This window comes from Pelophylax lessonae (assembly GCF_965119305.1).
Source record: "Pelophylax lessonae genome assembly, chromosome: 5".
Classification (NCBI taxonomy): domain Eukaryota; kingdom Metazoa; phylum Chordata; class Amphibia; order Anura; family Ranidae; genus Pelophylax; species Pelophylax lessonae.
The window spans coordinates 118,075,843-118,096,459 of NC_138772.1; the positions used below are offsets into that span (position 1 = coordinate 118,075,843).

The 20,617-nt window shown below is 41.6% G+C and overlaps 1 protein-coding gene across 1 annotated transcript in view; it reads right to left on the reverse strand.

The window, feature by feature from the left end:
• OXSR1 (oxidative stress responsive kinase 1) overlaps positions 1–20,617 on the reverse strand; it is a 212,427-nt gene that overhangs the window by 14,930 nt on the left and 176,880 nt on the right. Inside the window, exons 9-14 of the mRNA XM_082257323.1 lie at positions 18,009–18,057; positions 13,636–13,701; positions 7,930–8,052; positions 6,755–6,790; positions 3,142–3,270; positions 920–984 (exon numbers count right to left, since the gene is read on the reverse strand). Of these exons, the coding sequence (XP_082113449.1) occupies positions 920–984; positions 3,142–3,270; positions 6,755–6,790; positions 7,930–8,052; positions 13,636–13,701; positions 18,009–18,057 (468 nt within the window). The remainder of the gene's footprint in view (positions 1–919; positions 985–3,141; positions 3,271–6,754; positions 6,791–7,929; positions 8,053–13,635; positions 13,702–18,008; positions 18,058–20,617) is intronic.

Below are 20,617 nucleotides of genomic sequence, written 5' to 3' on the forward strand. Positions count from 1 at the left end.
ATTCATATGGAGTGATGACACTAAAATTGAGCTTTTTGGCCACAACCATAAAGCTACATTTGGAGAGTCGTCAACAAGGCCTATTATGAAACGCTACACCATTCCTACTGTGAAACACGGAGGTGGATCGCTGATGTTTTGGGGATGTGTGAGCTACAAAAGGCACAAAAAAGTTTGTCAGAATTGATGGCAAGATGAATGCAGTATGTTGTCAAAAATACTGGAGGAAAATTTGCATTCATCAGCCCGTAAGCTGCGCATGGGACGTACTTGGACATTCCAACATGACAATGATCCTAAACACAAGGCCAAGTCGACCTGCCATTGGCTACAGCAGAATAAAGTGAAGGTTCTGGAGTGGCCATCTCAGTCTCCTGACATCAATATCATTGAGCCACTCTGGGGAGATCTCAAAACGTGCAGTTAATGCAAGACAGCCCAATAATTTACAGGAACTGGAGGCTTTTTGCCAGGAAGAATGGGCAGCTTTACAATCTGAGAAGATAAAGATCCTCATCCACAAATACCACAAAAGACTTCAAGCGGTCATTGATGTTAAAGGGGGCAATACAGGGTAATAAGAACTGGGGTATGTAAACTTTTGATCAGGGTCATTTGGGTAGTTTCTGTTGTCATTATGATTTAAAAAGAGTAAACACAGTTGATTGATAAAAATTGGCTTCAGCCAAACACTAACCATGAGTGAAAGAAAAGTTTTTGTGTTATCATTCATATTCTCTGAAAAATGGCCAAGAAATCAAATTCTGCCAGGGTATGTAAACTTATGAGCACAACTGTATATACGGTACTTTCTCTTTATACACTGCATTTGAAGAATCCAGGTATGTAACAGGTTAAGTAAGCCTTCTGCTGAGCCCATACCAGTATACAGCTACTGATTGCTTAAAACAGAGATTACCTTAATCGTAATACTAAACTGATAACTTTTGCTTCTTCTGACGTGGGAGGCACGGGAGCTGTAACCTGCAGAGGTTAAACAAATCACATTTACTTAAAAATGTTCTATTACACAAAGCAGACACAGCTGAACTCCAGACAAAGAATAAAATACACAAAGGTCATATATGAGAATTGTTGTACCTGCTGGAATTTGTCGTGCAACGCCGTGCCCAAATAAAATGTATGTAATTTTTTCCTACAAATAAAGCTTTCTTTTGGTGGTATTTGATCACCTGTGTGTGTTTTTTTTTTAGTTTCTTTTTTGAGTTATAATCAAAAAAAGACCAACAATTTTGAAAAAAGAAAAAATATTTTTTACTTTCTGCTATGAAACATAGCCAACAAAAAAAGTTGAAAAAAATCAAATTTCTTCATAAATGTAGGTCAATATGTATTCTGCTACATGTTTTTGGTTAAAAAAATCCCAATAAGCATGTATTGATTGGTTTAGGCGAGTGTTATAGTGTCTACAAACTATGGGATATATTTATGAAATTTTTATGTATTTTTTTTTTTTACTAGTAATAGTCGCAATCAGCAACTTATAGCGGGACTGCGATACTGCGGCGGACAATCGGACACTGAAACTTGACGGGAACCAGTGACACCAATACAGTGATCAGTGCTAAAAAATATGCACTGTACTAATGACACTGCCTGGGAAGGACTGTGTGCCTAGCCTGTGTTTTTCTGTACTGCGTTAGGTGCTTTTACTAAGGCCAGAGATTGATTTTGTTTATTGCTTTGCAGAAACACAAAATCCATTCCTCCCCCCGTCAGAAGTGAGATCTGCATTGTTTACATAGGCAGATCTCAGTTCTGTGTGTATTACCGACAATCTGCGGGTGCCCGAGGACATCGAGTGCCCGACACCTGCAGATCAGCTTCTGCTGTAAATATTCACAACAGAAGCGGCACATGTGCACGCCCCCTGCAGGCGGAAGTGCAGAATCACACATACACATGATTTTGCACAGGAAAGCCGCCTTGTAACAGTAAAGCTGCTATGGGCAGACAGCAAGTGGTTACAATATACATATGTTGAAACTGTTTTATTCAGTATTGAAACAATACAGAACATATATGTTAAAGTACATGCTAAGATCCAGTAAATGTACAAATATACATAGAGATAAAAGTAATATAATGCAAGACTGGACAATGAATATAATAAAAGTAAAAGGTCGCTAAGATACATTAACAGAGCATCAGTATACAAAGTTAGCCATCTAGTATTGTAATGTTAGAGAGCATTATGAAAATGCTGCACAGAATATATATATATATATATATATATATATATATATATATATATATATATATATGAAAATAAGCCCTACCCCAAAAATAAAACCTAGCGTGATTTTTGGGGATAGGTGCAATATAAGCCCTACCCCAAAAATAAGCCCAATTAAAGACATGTAATCCGTTTTGTAAAAAGATTATATAATGTGCAGTGTGTCTCCTTTTGTAACTTTATTGTGGAAAATACCTTATTTACAGCACCGCTTACAAATGGACACTCACTGGATATTATATAATCTTTTTAGAAAACAATTCACATACCTTTACAATGACTTTAACCAAGGTTTATTTTTGGGATTACAGAATGTCATAATGCTGACTCCTGAGCTGACAGGAGGGGAGGAGAAGAGGAGACACAAACTTTTTTTTAAATATTTTGTTTTATTCCAGGTTTTTTTTAATACCTAGAGAGGGGTAAATGATAGAGCACAAGGACGGCGCTGTCTATCATGCTTTAAAGGATCAGGATATTTATTTTTTTACAACCACATTGGGATTGTCTTGTACATAGCGTAAATAAATAAGACATCCCCTGAAAATAAGCCCCAGTGTGTTTTTTGCAGCCAAAATTAATATGTCCCGGCCTTTTTTTTGGGGAACACTGTATATATATATACATATATATACACACACACACACAATCATACATACAAACACACATACACGTGTGTATACCTTTATACACAAATATACATTCTGCATATATTAAAAGATGTAAACATTTTAAAAAATAAAATCGATCAGAACACAAATCATTAGAGTTTCCTAGTAAATGAGCACAATAGTCGTGGTAGGTCTGTGTTCAATATAGTTTCAACTAAAAGAAAAACTGTCCACCTTCTAGCTACAGTGTATAATGGAGGATTGCTTATTTACCTGTCCAGTGGTTGGCACAGGAACAGACACTTGGGTAGGCGGAGCTTGGCCAGACGACTGAGGTAGATTGGCTGTGGGCTGTGCTGGAGTCTGGAGAAAGGCTGAGGCCGGCTCCGTTCCAGGAAACAGCTAAAGACAAATACAGAAAGATATAAAGAAGAATACTAACTTTATACTTTTCATAAAAGCACATTTACACTAACCTAACACAGAGTTGCTGACATTGCTTGAGTATTAATAAGTTGCTTTTAGAAAAGAGCACATGCATTCCAAATCAAAAAATGTATTTATTTATCTATTTATTTCACGCATTAATATAGGGCTGTATAGGACATATCATGCAGTATTGTACACATAACATGGAGCCACACTCATCAGCCACTGCCCTCAGAGAAACTCACAATCTAATATCTCTACATAGGCTAAGTTCAGGTCGATGCATGTGCCATTGATGCTTGTTTGCAGAATGTTCTGCATTTTTTAACAAGTGTTTTTGTTATGCATTTTTAATGCATTTTATGTTTTTGTTTTGGTCCATGGCAAGCTATGTGTTGATGTTGTTAGGAGGTGTTTGTTGTCAAGCAGGAAAACGCAGCAATAACACATAAAAAAAATTCGATGAATTCTACGAAGCCAAGAACGCATCGTGTTACATGTAAAAAAGTCCATGCACCTTTCTAAAAAAAACACATTGCAGGAAACTGCATAGAGGTGAACAGAACCCATTGAAAATTAGGTAAATTAATTGTAGTGCTTTTGTGCAGATCTGCATAGATATGAACTTAGCCCTAAAGAGGAAGTAAACTCTCCGTTTCCACCAGGAAAAAAAAAAATCAAAATCACATTGCTTATAATTTGTAAATGTCTTCTAAAAGTCAGAACCAAATAATGTCCTAATATAGGCCATACTGGCCCAGCCCCTCCTGGACCTGGCACCATTTTGGATTTGTCCCAGCACCTTCGTACTCCATCAATACTACCGGCCACACTGGACATCATCCAAAACTCCCACTCCAATGCAGAAGAACTGAGATGAGCCTTGCTTGAAGAAAACTATCCCTCATGCAAGAGCAAGCACTAATGCCAGGACTCCAGTCTGACGGAGATCCCAGCATGGAGAGAATGTAGGAAAAGAATAGGTAGACTGCACTGCGCAGCTTTACATCAGCAGCTGAAAAAATACAGGAAACCTTTAGATAACCATACATGTACAGATATCATGTATGCTGAATGTTTATATGGGGAAAAGTTTAAAGAGAGTTTACTTCAGCTTCAATTATAATAGCAAGCAATCCTACAGTAGAAGAACTAGGGTCAATATGGCCTCAAAGCTAGTTAACCTTCCAGCATGTTTTTGGGGTGCTGAAGCTAGCCGAGAGGAAATCTGGTAATAGCACACAAACTCTGTATCCAAATATCGAGGACTATGATCCCAGCACTGCAAGAAAACAGTGGTTCTTAAAATAAACCGGTTATTAAAAAATGAGGGGGCTGCCATTGCAGACCTCTTTCTATAAACACTATCTCAATGGCTAGAAAAGTTAGACGTCCTTATCTGCATACTTCTAGGTCAGCTTTGGCACTGGACTCGTTTCTTTGTTTAAGCATTCAGCTGCATGACATTATATAACCATCATTTTAAAGCAAACCTCAGAAAAGAAAAAGTCTATGGTGGTGTGCACCTTGTCTGTGCCTTAAAGGATAAATTCACTTTTAGGAAGAAAAATAATACATATTTTTTTGCAGGTAAAAAATAAAATATGCATAGTTTTTTTTTTGTTAGGGACCTGTAAAGCAGTGTACTCACGATCAGCAGATTGTGGGTGTATTGCCACTGCCTGACAGACTTTCTGTATCTGTCTGCCTGTACGCCCGATACTGTTCGACAGGAAGCTCAGTGAACTACCAAGAGCGATCAACAGTTCATTGAGAACTATGCAGTTGATTGGCGGAAAGAACGAGTGATAAGAGGCAAGGAAGAATTTCAGGTACTGTAAATTAATGATGTGGCCCAGGGGCAGAGGTTCGATTGAAGTTTTTTTTTTTTTCTGGAGAGGGATAGTGTGTGGGGAGGGTTTATATACGTGTTTAGAATTGTGTTTTATTGTGTTTTAAATGCATTTGGTAAATATGTATGGTATGTGAGAGAAATGTAAAAAAGACAAGAAAACAAAAAAAAATACAGAATACTGTGAATGAATGATGCAGCCGTATTTTTTTTTTTTTTAGTTTGAGAAGATCCCTTGCTAGCTGTCAAAGCAGGAGCTCGGGATTGCGGGGGCCAGTGCATTTGTAACATGTTACAAGTTACACCTTGAATATGGGTGTAACATGTTACAGAAGGTCAAACTTATCCTTTAACTTGCTAGCGATGCTGTTCACTCCTTCATAGATCATGTGAAACTATCAAAATTAGGCTGTGGCTTTGGTCTGGTTTTTGGATATTAAAGACACTGACCACTGCATTGTAGGAGGAAATATAGAGGCATTAGAGCTTTAACAGGGTAAAGTCCCATACACACGGGCCGAACGCCGGCCGCCATCGGCCGGTTTAATTTAAAAAACGGCCAACATCCGGCCTGTGTGTATGCCAGCCAGTCCGACAGAAGAGCATGCTGGAAAACCAGCAGCCGACTGGCTCCCTAACAGCGCTCTAAGGCAATGGCTGAGAACGCTGTTTGGAGTGTTCTGGCGGGGGGGGGGGGGGGCTTGGCGTCCTCTTATCAGAACACAACAGCTCAGCGGAGGAGATCAGTGTACTAACAATGGATCGTTACTACAGCGGCTCCGACTGGAGCGGACCATTTTTTTTTCATTCAACTTGCTGGGCTGAACAGAAAACAATGAACAGTGTGTACCAGGCTTATGTGACAGGTTTAAAATTGTATTCTTTTACCAGGTTAACTTTAAAGGGAATCTGTAATGATAGAAATGTTTCTGAACTCTTCTTTTTGAGAAAGCTAGTTCTCTGGCTGTCATGCTCATGCTTTGGGGCTTCAATGCTGTCTGAGCCCCTGTACTGGGAACAAGAATAGACATAGCAATTTTGACACTCATTTACTGCATGCTTGCTCAGGACCTATAAAAGAAACGTATTTTTATGTTACGCAAAGCCAGGCAACTAGACTTCTCAAAAGGAGGCCAGCAATGGCATCCCTGTATTCAGGGTCACTTTAAACAAGCGCGTAATTACAATAGCATATAACTGAGGCAGATCAGTGTAAAATTAGGACATGTGCAAGTACTTATTTCCCCCACAAGGACCTGCATATAGATATCTGACCCAACTGGCCAGTAGAGTTATTAACAAATTTGGAATTCTCCTTGTGTCCCTCCATTGGGGGTGTCATTTATCACACTTTGCTGGGTAGAACATTCAGATTGCTAAAAACAGCTCATTGCTTAAAATCAGGAGCATCATTTCCTTTATTGGGGCTTTTATGGTCACCCAAGAACTCTATATACCAGTGTCCATATATAATTGATATACTGTATACCAAACAGAAGACAGATTTTAATATAAATATGTTAAAATCAAACAAAGGGGTATGCTACTCTATAACTGAAGAATCAACATACATTAGCCCTGAGAAGTTAGAGCAGCACTACTCACCTCAGAATTCTGTAGAGAATCTTTCACACGCGGAGACTGAAAGAAACAAGCACAAGACATTTAGTATAAAGCAGAGCATTAAAATGTAAACCCCATTCTATCATTGGGCAAACATCCCAACCTGCTACATAAATATACACAGATTAAAGTGAATCTGGGTTTTTGACTTTGCAGGACAAAAACAGCTGGGTCTCTTACTTGCCACCCCCTTATCCTTAGCCACTCATATTAGCCCCAGAGAGTAAGAGAAGTCCTGTGTAAACTCCGGAATTATCTGGACAGAGCTTACACAGAACTAAGGAATTTTTCTGTAAAGTGTAGGTAAACCATAACATTGGACTATATACGCCCTTCTAATCTAATAAATATATACTATTGAAAGTGTTTTGTTATTTCTGTACTATAAGTGCAAATAGATACCCATTGATCCTGGCAGAAAGCCAGTATTGTCCTGTGCACTATGAAGTGTTAACCTGGACAGGGCTGAGAACTTCTTATGATAAGTCTGTAAACTACAGAACAGCCCCTCCCCCAGCATTGTCCTTCAGTGGCAACTCTGCTTCCTAATAAATTCAGTACAGTGAGTGTAAGTTGTCACTCTAGGATAGGAAGTGTGTTACTAGCAGGCTCACTAGCTGAAAATAAAGGGAAAACAGCAAAAAAAAAAAGGAAAAAAACGAATGCAGTCACCACGAACCACGATTGTTTTAAAAAAGGCCTGAATTCTTTCCTAAATGCACATAATATAACCCAATACTAACATTTATGAGTAAAGTTGTTCCAGGTAAAATCTGATCTGCGTCTTGGGGTATCATGAAGAATTTTTTTTCCCCCCTGGAGCAAATTGGATCATAGAATATAGTTTTTTACATTTTGGTTCTTGGATTTAAATACACTTTAAATATTGTGTTGTACACTCAGTATGCATTTTCTCATTGACATTTTACCTATGTCTTGGAGTCACAAACCAATGAACGGAAAAACAGAAAGCCAAACAAAATTAAAAAAAAAAATTATAACCAAGTTCAGTGAAGTCATCATGATTGAGATTTGGCAACAAAAAGCTTGTCAAGAGATACTTATCTATTTAGAAGCTGAAAAAATCTAGAAGGTAATCTAGAGCAGACAGATAAATTAAAACCTGTTGATTTTACAAATGAGAAGTCCCCAATTACCCTAAGTTGTAAAACAGCTGCTTTCCCCTCCTCGCTCTCCTCATCCAACTCATCATCACTCCATTCCCAGCCTCCATCTTCGGTTTTATGAAGACGACCACTTGATCCTGGCACTCTCCGAACCTGCCAATAAACAATTTTGCTTTTAAAAAAAATACCATTCATCAGAGTGTACTGTGTGTCCCCGACAGGGGAAATTATTCAAAACAAAGCCTCCCTGCAACATAAGGGGTAGTATGCTTACCACTCCATTGGCCTGTACCTCTTACCTACAATGCTTTCCAGCAATGCAGTCTCCATCGGTGTCTTACACATTTAGCAATTCCCAAAGGGTCAGGAGACTGTTTTCTACTGCCCACCACAGTTCTTATCTCTACATCCTATTTGGCTACAGGACTCAGCAATGATGTATGGGTGGGAAGGAGGCATGGTGTGCAGTGCAGGACAAGGCATCCAACACTTTTGGAAATGTTGAATAGCGAAGACTTTGACGGAGGCTGCAGCCCTGGAAAGGATTGGTGGTAGGGGACACTGGCAGCTGGAGAGAGGGTGGACAATTCGTTTTGCATTGCCATTTATAAAAAGCAGTGGAGAAATCACCCCAAACAGCCAGTGTACCCATTAATGACTGAACAGAGATTGATGCACAGGAGGGTTGTACAAAGCCCATCTGAGCGGCTCTGTATCTTGTGATCACTGCACATGCAAAGTGCACTCTCTCTCAGAGCTGTCAGAAGAGAAAGCACACTGAGCATGTGTGGCCCTAGAGAAAAGGATATTTCTCCCTTCTTTAGCTCTAAGGTATGCTTGTTCTAATGGCTGTTCATCCTAGTAAAAAGACAGGGCAGAGCATTTACAGTTTTTCTGGTAAGTTCCTGTCATTGTGAAAATGGCTTAGGATGCAATTGTATATAGTGGGTGCAAAAACTGGTTAGCACCTCTGCCTAGCAGCACTAGGGTTGCTGGTTCAAATGCCAACCACCAAGACATTACCTGCCTGGAGTTTGCATGTTCTCTCTGTGCCCCATGTGGATTTCCCCTGGGTACTCCAGTTTCCTCCCACACTCCAAAGACGTTCTGGTAGGTTAATTAGCTCTGGTTTAAACTGGCCCTACTATGTGTATGTATGAATGTGAGTTAAGGAACTTAGTTTGAAAGCTCATTGAGGACAGGGACTGATGTCAATTTATAACATACAGTGTGGAAAAATAAATTTGATCCCCCGGTAATTTTGTAAGTTTTGCCCACAAAAGAAATGAAGGGTCTATAATTTTTATTGTAGGTGTATTTTAAATGATAGAGACAGAATATCAACCAAAAATCAAGAAAAAACACATGATACAAATGTTATAAATGGAGTTGTTTAGGGAGTAAAAAGAAGCATTTGATCCCCCAAGCAAAACATGACTTCGTACTCAATGGACAAACTCTTGTTGGCAAGCACAGAGGTAAGACGTTTCTTGTAGTTGATGACCAGGTTTGCACACATCTCAGGAGAGATTTTGGTCTACTCTTCTTTACAGATCTTCTATAAATCTTTAAGGTTTCTTAGCAGTTGCTTGGCAACTCAAAGTTTTAGCTCCCTCCATAAATTTACTATAGGATTAATGTCTGGAGACTGGCTAGGCCACTCCATGACCTTAATGTGCTTCTTCTTGAGCCACTTCTTTGTTGCCTTGGCAGTATGTTTGAGTCATGGTCATGCTGGAAGACCCATCCACGACCCATCTTCATAGTTCTGGCTGAGGGAAGAAGGTTCTTATCCAAGATTTTACAATATATGGCCCTGTCTATTGGCCCCTCAATACGGCAAAGTCGGCCTGTACTTTTAGCAGGGAAACAGCCCTAAAGCATAAGGTTTCCACCTCCGTGCGTGACTGTAGGGATGGTGTTAAGGTCAAAGTCATAATTGTTCGTCCTCCAAACAGGGGGGGGGGGGTCGAGTTAATGCCAAAGAGCTCAATATTGGGCTCATCTGACCACAGCACTTTCTCCAATCCTTCTCTGAATCATTAAGATGTTCATTGGCGATCTTCAGACAGGCCTGTAGTGAGTGTACAGCTTGTAGAAGTGTAAATTTGCTGGCCCCTCAAAATAACTCAACACACAGCCATTAATGTATAAACCACTGGCAACAAAAGTGAGTACACCCCAAGTCAAAATGTCCAATTTGGGCCCAATTAGCCATTTTCACTCCCGTGTCATGTGACTCGTTTGTAGGACTAGGCAGAACAAAAAACACCTGGCTACGCCCATGGGCCGTCCTCAGCTTGGTATATAATCCCCCTCTCTGCTCTAGGTAATCAGTTAAGTAGCAAGCAGTACTAGAAGTATCAGAACGCCATAGAGGGTTGGGTGCTGTGTCCATCAAAGTCCAAGAAATGGATTTTACGGTTAGCATAAGAATCCCATTTTCTCTTTCGTTCATCAAAGGACACAGCACTCCATAAATCATAACTACTGGGATGCCAAAAAACAGTGCCAAAAGGAAAATGAGGGGTGGTGAAAATACCCCAGGTCTAATCATAAGTGCCCTTAACCAGGACACAGGAGCCATGTCTAAAAAAAATAAAAGTTTACAGAAAAACACCCTTCAAGAGGGAACAGCCCCTCTTAAACAGCAGCCTGCAAAACTCTGCGGCCAAAAGCATTCGCAGATGCCAAAGTATCTACCTTATAGAATTTTGTGAAGGTATGCACCGACGACCAAGTGGCCGCCTTGCAAACTTGCGATATTGATGCCGGATGACAGAAGGCCCAAGAAGCACTCAGCGCCCAAGTAGAATGTGCCGTGACAGGGAAAGGTGGAACCTGACCTTTAATGGAATAGGCCTGAGTCTCCGTCTCTCTGACGCATCTGGAGATGGTAGCCAAAGAAGCGGCCAGCCCTTTTCTTGGTCCGTTCGTAACCACAAAAATCGTGTCTGACCTTTGAAAGGATTTAGTAGCTGCCAGATACAACCACATCACACGAACCACATCCAAGGTATGCAAAGCAAATTCCTTGGGATGAGCCGGCTTGGGACACAAGGAAGGCAACACAATGTCCTCATTCAAATGGAAGTCAGAGACAACTTTGGGCAGGAATGATGGAAAGGGACGAGGAACCACTTTATCCCTATGTACCACTAAACAGGGACTGAGACAGGATAATGCCGCCAATTCCGATACTCTGTGGGCCGAGGTAAAAGCCACCAAGAATGTCACCTTCTGGGATAGCGTAGGCAAGGGAATTTACCCAATATGCTCAAATGGAGGTTTCTGTAGAACCGAAAGTACTAAATTTTAGTCCCATGGCGGCAAAAGAAACCATACAGGTGGAGCCACACGTCAAACCCCCTGAATGAAGCGAATAACTAAAGTGTGTGTGGCTAGGGGTTGCTGAAAGAAGATTACCAGGGCAGACACCTGGCCCCTGATGGTACTCAAGGCCAACTTCTGATCAACGATTAGGATCCAGCCAAAGAAAAGGATCAAGGATGAGCGCCAATCGAATCACACCAAAAATGTACCCTTTCCGTGTACGATGGTATATCTTGCTGGTAGACGACTGCCTTGCCTTCCCCATAGGGATCACTGATCCAGACAAACTTCTATCCCTCAGTACCTGGCTTTCAATAGCTAAGCCATTAAAACCAGTGACTGTAAAGCAGGATGGTAGATTAGCTCTTGAGACAACTGGTCTTCTCTGAGAGGAAGCCCCCAAGAGACGTTTACGGCCACCAGGATGATTGGAAGATCCTCGCTTTTGATTCCTCACAGGAACTGCAGAAGACAGGGCCGAGGAGTATACTGGCCTTACCGTGGCCCTTGAACGCCTGTGTCTGCCAGAGGAACTCATGATCTCGCCACGAACTTCAGTATCCTCCTGTGGAGCTGAACCTGCTAAAGGAGCTGCATGTAGGATTGTGCAAACAGAACTGTCTTGAAGGTGGATACCACCAGACTCAGAACCTGTATGCAAATCAGAAAAGAGAACTGTCTGTGTGACAGCAGCAGGTGAATCACGGCTGTAGTTCTTGAAATTTGTCTAGAGGAAGGACCACCATGGTAAGAATTAAAATTAGACCTAGGTAAATCAATTCCCTGAACAAGGATAAGGGGGACCTTAGGTAGTTTGGACATCACCTGAACCTTTGCAGGAATAATAAATCCGCACAAGGAGAGTCAGGACCTAAAAAACCTGAAAAGAACAAACTTTGCCCCCCTTTCTGGGTACCCCAAAAGAAACCTTTTGCGGATCTCCTTGACGCTCACAAAAGAAGTCCACGGGGCCGGAAACCAGTGAAGATGTCCCCCCACCCCAATAATGAGTGAGGGCAGACCAACATGCTGAAGGGGTTTTGTCTGCTGGTCCGGAGAAGCTAGCTCTAAGCTTACCAGACCAAGGTTGTTTGGAACCTCCCGAGAAAGATTTAAAAAAATCAATCTGCCCTATTCTCCATCCCAGAAGCACGAAATAATTTTCTATGGGCTGAGAAGGTCACAGCCAACCTAGCGTGTAGCTGCAGTCAGCACGTGCTCGCTGGCTGGACCACTGGATCTAGATTATCCAGCCTGTCGCCCAGGCCGGCAGTTGTTTGTAGATCTCCTGAGAGAAAAAACAAAAAAAAGATTTAAGGAAGGAGAAAAAATTGCTAAGACCAGACCCAGTTGGGAGCCTAGGTCCTTACTCCTGACTAGTCAGATTAAAACTGATTATCTGGAGCAGAGAGCGGGGTTATAAACCAAGCAGAGGACGGCCCCATGGGCATAGCCAGGTGTTTTTTGTTCTGCCTAGTCCTACTCCTGAAGGAGACAAAATAACCCAGTAGGTTATGAATCATGGATTGCTGTGTCCTTTGACGAATGAAAGAGAAAAAAAAAAAAAAAAACCTTTTACCTTTAGGCCCCATTCACACATGCGGACCATTGACAGATGAAAAACAGACATCAATGCATCTCTTTAGAAAAACAGATGATCATCCATTTATATCAGTTTACATCTGCCAAAATGTATTTATTTTTTTCCTAAACGGATCAAAGCCCTATTTTAGTTACGTTAAAAAAACAAAAGGGATGAAAAACAGATGTACATGGTCCGATTTTGCATTGGTAGTGGATGTAAAAAAAAAAAAAAAAAACGGATGTAAAACTTGAAATAAATGCATGTGTGGAAGGGGCATTAGAGGGAAGAGGAATTAAAACACCAGTCTGTTTTTTGTTGCTGTCTATGCCCCTCTTAGGGAGATTGAACCTATTAGTTCTGTTACCCTTATCACCAAAAGTGGGAGCAAAAGAAAGTCACAATTTTTTAGTTGTCCCCAGAATAGAAATAGAGGGGATATCTGCCATTGGTGACACGAGTTCTAGTGACCCTGGTGACAACCAGGATTGCTGCACTTTAGGGAGATTTCCTCTCACTTCCTGTTTTAGCTATGGGACAGGAAGAAAATAAAAATCTTTGCAACGTGACACAGAAGGCAAAAAAATATTACAGGGGTTAAAATCCTCCCTTTTGCCTTTAGTCCCACTTTAAGGTACAATAATAACTAAAACCATCCTCTCCCTGAAATATGCTTTTGTTTTAGGGCTTGTAGCTGATGCTAGCAGCTGCTCTAATCTAACCCTTAACCTTACAAAGGTAAGTTGTTGTCAGCGTGATTCTATGAAATGTGGTATATCTTGATCAGCACAGTGTATCCATTCTCATGGGACACATCTCACCTTCCTGGCTCTCTCTGTGATGGTAGGAGCTCTCTGCAGCAACTTCTCATGTAAGAATTCTTTGTTCTGGAAAAAGGAATGGATGTGTTAGTTTCCATCACTCAACAAAACATAATAAAAACTGGATCACTGTATCCACATGGTTTATCATTGGAATTTTCAGTTCATTCAACCTAAAGGTGGTTTTAGAAGAATGATAAAAATAAAAACATAAATAAATATATTATTTATAATAATAAAATGATCTTGAGAACAACCCAGATTACTTTTCCCTTACCTAATCACTAGGTTATACCACTCCAGCATGTTCTGTAAATACTATGTAAATAAATTACTGTTTTTTCTGGCGTATAAGACTACTTTTGAACCTCAAAAAAATCCTCCAAAAATGGGGGGTTGTCTTATACGCCGAGTATAATATCTCCAAGGCAACCTCAGTATAAGTATTACCGGTAGATGTAATCTCTCAAGACGCTGGCTGTGTGGAAATCCTGTACCGGTATACCGTAGCTTCGGTTACATACAGTGTACTGCGCAGAGCCAATCAGGGAGAGCAATGTATTCTATTATTGAATGCAAAGCCTGCTTGGATTGGTGGAGTAACATCAGCCCGCCCCTCTGACTCTGCCAATCTGAGCATGCTTTGCATTCAATAATAGAATACATCGCTCACTGTGATTGGCTCAGCGCGGTATACTGTATGTAGCCGAAGCTACGGTACATACGGTATACCGGTACAGGATTCCCGCACAGCCAGTGTCTTGAGATTACATCTACTGGTAATACTTATACTTAGGGTATCTTGGAGATATTATGAGAGATTACATGTATTACAGTACTTGGGGCACCTTGGAGATCTATGAGAAATCTGATGTTTTTCAATGGCTTTGCCTCGCTTCGGAAGGGGGGTAGTCTTATACGGCGAGTATAGCCCAAAACCTATGTTTTAACTTGAAAATTAGGGGGGTCGTCTTATATGCCCAGTCATCTTATACGCCGGAAAATACGGTACTATTTGGAATGGCACCCCAAGGCATCTATATATTTACTTGCAGTTATAGATTACTTGCAGTTATAGATTACTTGCAGTTAAAAAAATGTGCATTTAATTTTATTTTTTTGAGCCTGCAGACCTGTCAGTGTATCCGTGTGGCCCGTACATCCCGTACGGGTAAGCAGATACACTGCCAGGAAGAATCAATGAACTACCACAGCGCTCAACAGAGCCGTGGTAGTTCATTGAGAACTACAAGCTGACAGCCACAAAGAATGAGGGGACTTGTAGTTCATTCATACACAGAGCTTTGTGTATAAATGATGCGGCCGTTTGGGTGGAGGGCCGCGCTGATTTCAAAAACTGACAGCTAGTACGGGGAACTTCTACCTGTACTTCTGTCATAGAGAGCGAGGGTTGGGGGAATCAGGCAACATTATAGCTCTTTAATCACTTGCCTACTGGGCACTTAAACCCCCTTCCGGCCCAGCGCTGTTGCACCTTTGAATGACAATTGCGCAGTCATGCAACACAAACAAATAGAGCTTTCTTTTGGTGGCATTTAATCACTACTGGGGTTTTTTTTTTTTTTTTTTTTTTTTGCTGAATTAAAAAAAGACCGAAAATTGATAAGAAAAAAAATAAAATAAAAAAAAAAACTGTTTTTATAGTTTGTTATAAAATTTTGCAAACAGGTAATTTTTCTCCTTCATTGATGTGCGCTGATGAGGCAGCCCTGATAGACACTGATAAGGTGGCACTGGTGGATGGCACCGATGGGAGGCACTGAAGGGCACTAATAGGTGGCACTCATGGGCTCTGATGGGCACTAATAGGTGGCACTCATGGGCACTGGCAGGTGACACTGATTCAGCACTGGTAGGGGACACTGATTCAGCACTGATGGGCACTGGTAGGTGGCGCTGGTGGGCACTGGTAGGTGGCACTGGGCCACAGATGATTCTCTCCTCTTCGGGACCAATGTCCCTCTAAAAACAGCTGGCGGTCGTTTTTTTTTTTCTCCTCACGCTGATAGCGTGAGGTGAAAAAAAAAAGCTTATCTCCGGCTGCTGTTTACATAACGTGATCAGCTATCATTGGCTGACAGCTGATCACGTGGTAAGGGGTCAGGATTGGCCCCTTACTTAGATCTGTGATCAGGCGTGTCTCATGGACTCGCTGATCACAGAGCGTGCAGCGTACGCTCCGCAGGCAGCTCATGCATACAAGGACGTACATGGATGCCCTCCTGGCAATTAAGGTCCGTGCTGTAGCTGTCTGTTGGCTATAGCGCGGATGGGAAGTGGTTAACAAGAACAGGAGCCTCCAACCTGCAGGCTGTGGGCCAGATGTGGCCCTTTGCATGCCTTTATCTGGCCCTGGGGGCAGTTTTCCTTCCACTGATACAAGGCACTATTTTTTCCATTGACACCAAAATCGGGGCACTATTCCTCCCACTGATACCAGCAATGGGGCACTATTCCTCCCACTGATACCAGCAATGGGGCACTATTCCTCCCACTGATACCAGCAATGGGGCACTATTCCTCCCACTAATACCAGCAATGGGGCACTATTCCTCCCACTGATACCAGCAATGGGGCACTATTCCTCCCACTAATACCAGCAATGGGGCACTATTCCTCCCACTGATACCAGCAATGGGGCACTATTCCTCCCACTGATACCAGCAATGGGGCACTATTCCTCCCACTGATACCAGCAATGGAGCACTATTCCTCCCACTAATACGAGCAATGGGGCACTATTCCTCCCACTAATACCAGCAATGGGGCACTATTCCTCCCACTAATACCAGCAATGGGGCACTATTCCTCCCACTAATACCAGCAATGGGGCACTATTCCTCCCACTGATACCAGCAATGGAGGACTATTCCTCCCACTGATACCAGCAATAGGGCACTATTCCTCCCACTGATACCAGCAATGGAGCACTATTCCTCCCACTGATACCAGCAATGGGGCACTATTCCTCCCACTGATACCAGCAATGGAGCACTATTCCTCCCACTAATACCAGCAATGGGGCACTATTCCTCCCACTGATACCAGCAATGGGGCACTATTCCTCCCACTGATACCAGCAATGGGGCACTATTCCTCCCACTGATACCAGCAATGGAGCACTATTCCTCCCAGTAATACCAGCAATGGGGCACTATTCCTCCCACTAATACCAGCAATGGGGCACTATTCCTCCCACTAATACCAGCAATGGGGCACTATTCCTCCCACTGATACCAGCAATGGGGCACTATTCCTCCCACTGATACCAGCAATGGGGCACTATTCCTCCCACTGATACCAGCAATGGGGCACTATTCCTCCCACTGATACCAGCAATGGGGCACTATTCCTCCCACTGATACCAGCAATGGGGCACTATTCCTCCCACTGATACCAGCAATGGGGCACTATTCATGCCACTGATACCAGTAATGGAGCACTATTCCTCCCACTAATACCAGCAATGGGGCATTATTCCTCCCACTAAGACCAGCAATGGGGCACAATTCCTTCCACTAATACTAGCAACGGGCACTATTCCTCCCACTAAGACCAGCAATGGGGCACAATTCCTTCCACTAATACTAGCAACGGGCACTATTCCTCCCACTGACACAGTTTATGCAATTTGTTTTACTCCCACTGAACACCAAGTCTAAGGAATTGTTTACACCTACCAATGCTGGGGCATTTCCTACTCCCACTGGCCATAGTCTGGCCCCCCTAAAAAATTGAAGGACAGTAAACTGGCCCTTTGGAGTGGAGACCCCTGAGCTAGAGGAATGTAGGTATTGTTTTCTAGGTTCCACTAAATCATAGGTAAGATATCCACAACACAAACATAATAATAAACCAGTACAAAACTGCCATCTTGTAAAAAATATTGTAATATTGTCCTAAGATATACAACAGAAAATATAAACAGACATAAGCATATTTAATAACAGCCAAAAAATCGATAATGTGTTAGAATTGACAACACCCAATCAGAAATCAAGATGCAATTCTTTACTGCAGACAACCTATGGAAAGGTGAACTCTGATTGGTTGCTAGCGACAGCTGCACAGCACTGTCTTCCGTTGTAATTAAGGTCTAAAGTGGAAAAAAAAAAATACACAATGTTTTCAGAACTGGTTTTATATACTGGCACAGAGTTTGACCTTCTTCTAGAAATAGCAGTGATAAATCGCTCTTCTTACATGAAGATGAGGAAGCTGTGAGGTAGATGACATAATGGAATATCTCAGCCTGCTCGCAGTTTACAGTAATTATCTCCTAATGTTTACAGCTAAAAGAGCCATAAAATATTCATCCTGGGATTTATCATCTGTATAAACAGATCTCATACCTTTGCTTTCTGGAAAAATTTGTGCTTCAAAAGTTCTGCTGCTGTTGGCCTGTAGGAATGAAGAAAAAAAAAAAAGGTGAAAACTTGTATTGTATGCCAACTATAGAAGCAAATCAGCTGGATAAGGCATATATATGTATGTATGTATGTATGTATGTATGTATGTATGTATGTGTGTGTGTGTGTGTGTGTGTGTGTGTGTGTGTGTGTGTGTGTGTTGTCGAAGGTAAAGCAATGAGGTTTTAGGAGAGGGGAATCCCTCTTCTAAGACCCTGTTTTGTTCTAAGCCAAGACTGCCCATTAAGGCAAAATAATATAGGTCATGCTATTTCAATAGCCAAGGTGCAATACCAAGTCATTCCTGCAGATGGTGCTGCAGTCAAAAACTGAAATTGCTGTTTCTGCATTGGAACTAGAAGAGGCGACATCTAAAGCCACCACACTATGCATAAGCAACACAAGGTGCGCTGCATAGGGCTTTTAAACCAGAGATTGGTTTATACAGCCAAAAAAGGGTATCCAACCAGTACCCATAGGTACCTGTACATATTATTTTCAGTTTACTAATTCTTAAAGACCAACAGAATTTTCAGTTTAAAACAGCTAAATACAATAGAGGTGCGTCAAAACACAAAGGTTGTGCAAAGTCTTAAGCTGGATACACACTATACAACTTTTGTTGGTAGCTTCCCTTTAGATTTACCTTCAACTATGTAGTACAAGGGCCTGCCTAATTGCATACAAATTGAAAGTGTTTAGATTGGACCTCATATTATAAGGTTTTGGTAAATCTAAAGGAAAAAATCTAAAGTCAATTGTATAGTGTGTATGGCCCATTACAGTTCATTTTCTTTAGAAAACAGCCGCAGCCTACTACTGCCTTCTGCCAGAAAGCCATAAAGAAGTTTGCTTGCTCTTTGTGTGGTCTCTCTCTGTTTATTTTCAACACACCCATTGTTACATCAGAGCTGGAGCTCTCCAATCAGCAGGGAGCATGTGCTTTGCGGATTACAGCGCTATAGGTCTGACTCAGTAAGGAGTGTGCCAGACCTCTTCAGAGAGACACACTAGGTGGGGTCCTTCCACACAGAGAACAGGGCTCCTTCTCTGCAGTATGCTGGCAGGGGACAAGCCTTTCTAGGCTGGGGCTGCTTTCTATAAAGCAAACAAACTGAAGGACTTTACGTACCTTTTGTTTTGATGTTTATGATCTATGGATTTAAAGTGAAGGTTCAACTATACTTAAAAAAAATGAAAGAGGCTTTCTTATTCTGCTGTGACATACAATTATGTTGAACTGATGGTACTAATGGTTTATGGTCATCCTATAGAAATGATTAGCTTCTTTTTCAATGTATTTTCTTATGTGTGAATTCCATATGCCAAAATGTCCAATACTTATCTTAAATCCACTAAGAATAAAAAATGACCAATTTGGTGAAATTCTAGTGACACCAACAATTATAGCTTCACCTTACTAGTGTACAGCCCATAATACAAGCTTGCTATCATGACACTAGAGGGCAGTGGTGATGCTGTCCCATGGATGGTCCCTGTAGGGTGAACTAGCGATCACATCCTCCTCTAGTTTACAAAGCAGCTTTGTGCAAGGCTTGTGACTGAATTTTTACATATGCGAAAGAGTAGGAGAGGTGTGGGCAGTCATCTGAATCTAATCATAACTGCATATGCAGAGCCAAATGGGAAAGTTTTGCAAGTATCACACCTGTCACAATGAAGTTGAGAAATATACAAACACTCTGTCACAAACAATGTTTAATACAAGTTACTGGATGAGTTTCAAACCAAACGCATCTAAAACTAGATAGGCTTGTTAAATAAATGTAATTTTTCAAGTAATAATCCATTTTGTTAAAGAGACCCTGTCACTAGCTCACACCTTAAATCTTGAACCCTTGCAGCAGTGAAGCAACATTTACTGACGTATAGTATTTATTACAGGTATTTATGTAGCACCCACAATTTACGCAGTGCTTTACGCTGGGTATGCATGAGCCGAAAACGGTTGGTTCCTGCCAAACCAGCCGTTTTCAGCTCATGCATACCCACTTCAGCCCATGAGTACAGCTCCTCGTCTGATACAAGCTGGTCTCACTGGCTTCTGTCACACGAGCATGCTGGAAAAGCAGCATCCAAACAGTGCTTGAAGCCAATGGCTGTGAGCGCTGATCAGTATGTTCCGGGGGGGAAGCAGTCCCTCTGTCAGAATACGATAGCTCAGTTGGGAAGGTCACTGTAATAACATCGGATGTGTTAGTATGACGATCTGTCATTTTTATTTTTTTCGTTCAGCCCGTTGGGTTGAACAGAAGAAAAAAAAAAAAAAAAGAAAAAAAAAAAAAAACTTCTAGTATTCACCAGGCAGTTATTGACTGGCTGGTGCCCTCTACCCAGTCTTGTACCTTTCACTGTTGCCCTCCTTACATACACTGCACATTCACCTCGGTCCCTGCCCTTGAGCAACTTACAGCCTGAAGTTCTTATCTCACAAAACTAGAGCCAATTTGGACAAGGTTATCTACAAGCAGGTCTTTGATGTGTGGGAGGAAACCCATGCGGGAGAACATGGAAACTCATTGCAGATAATA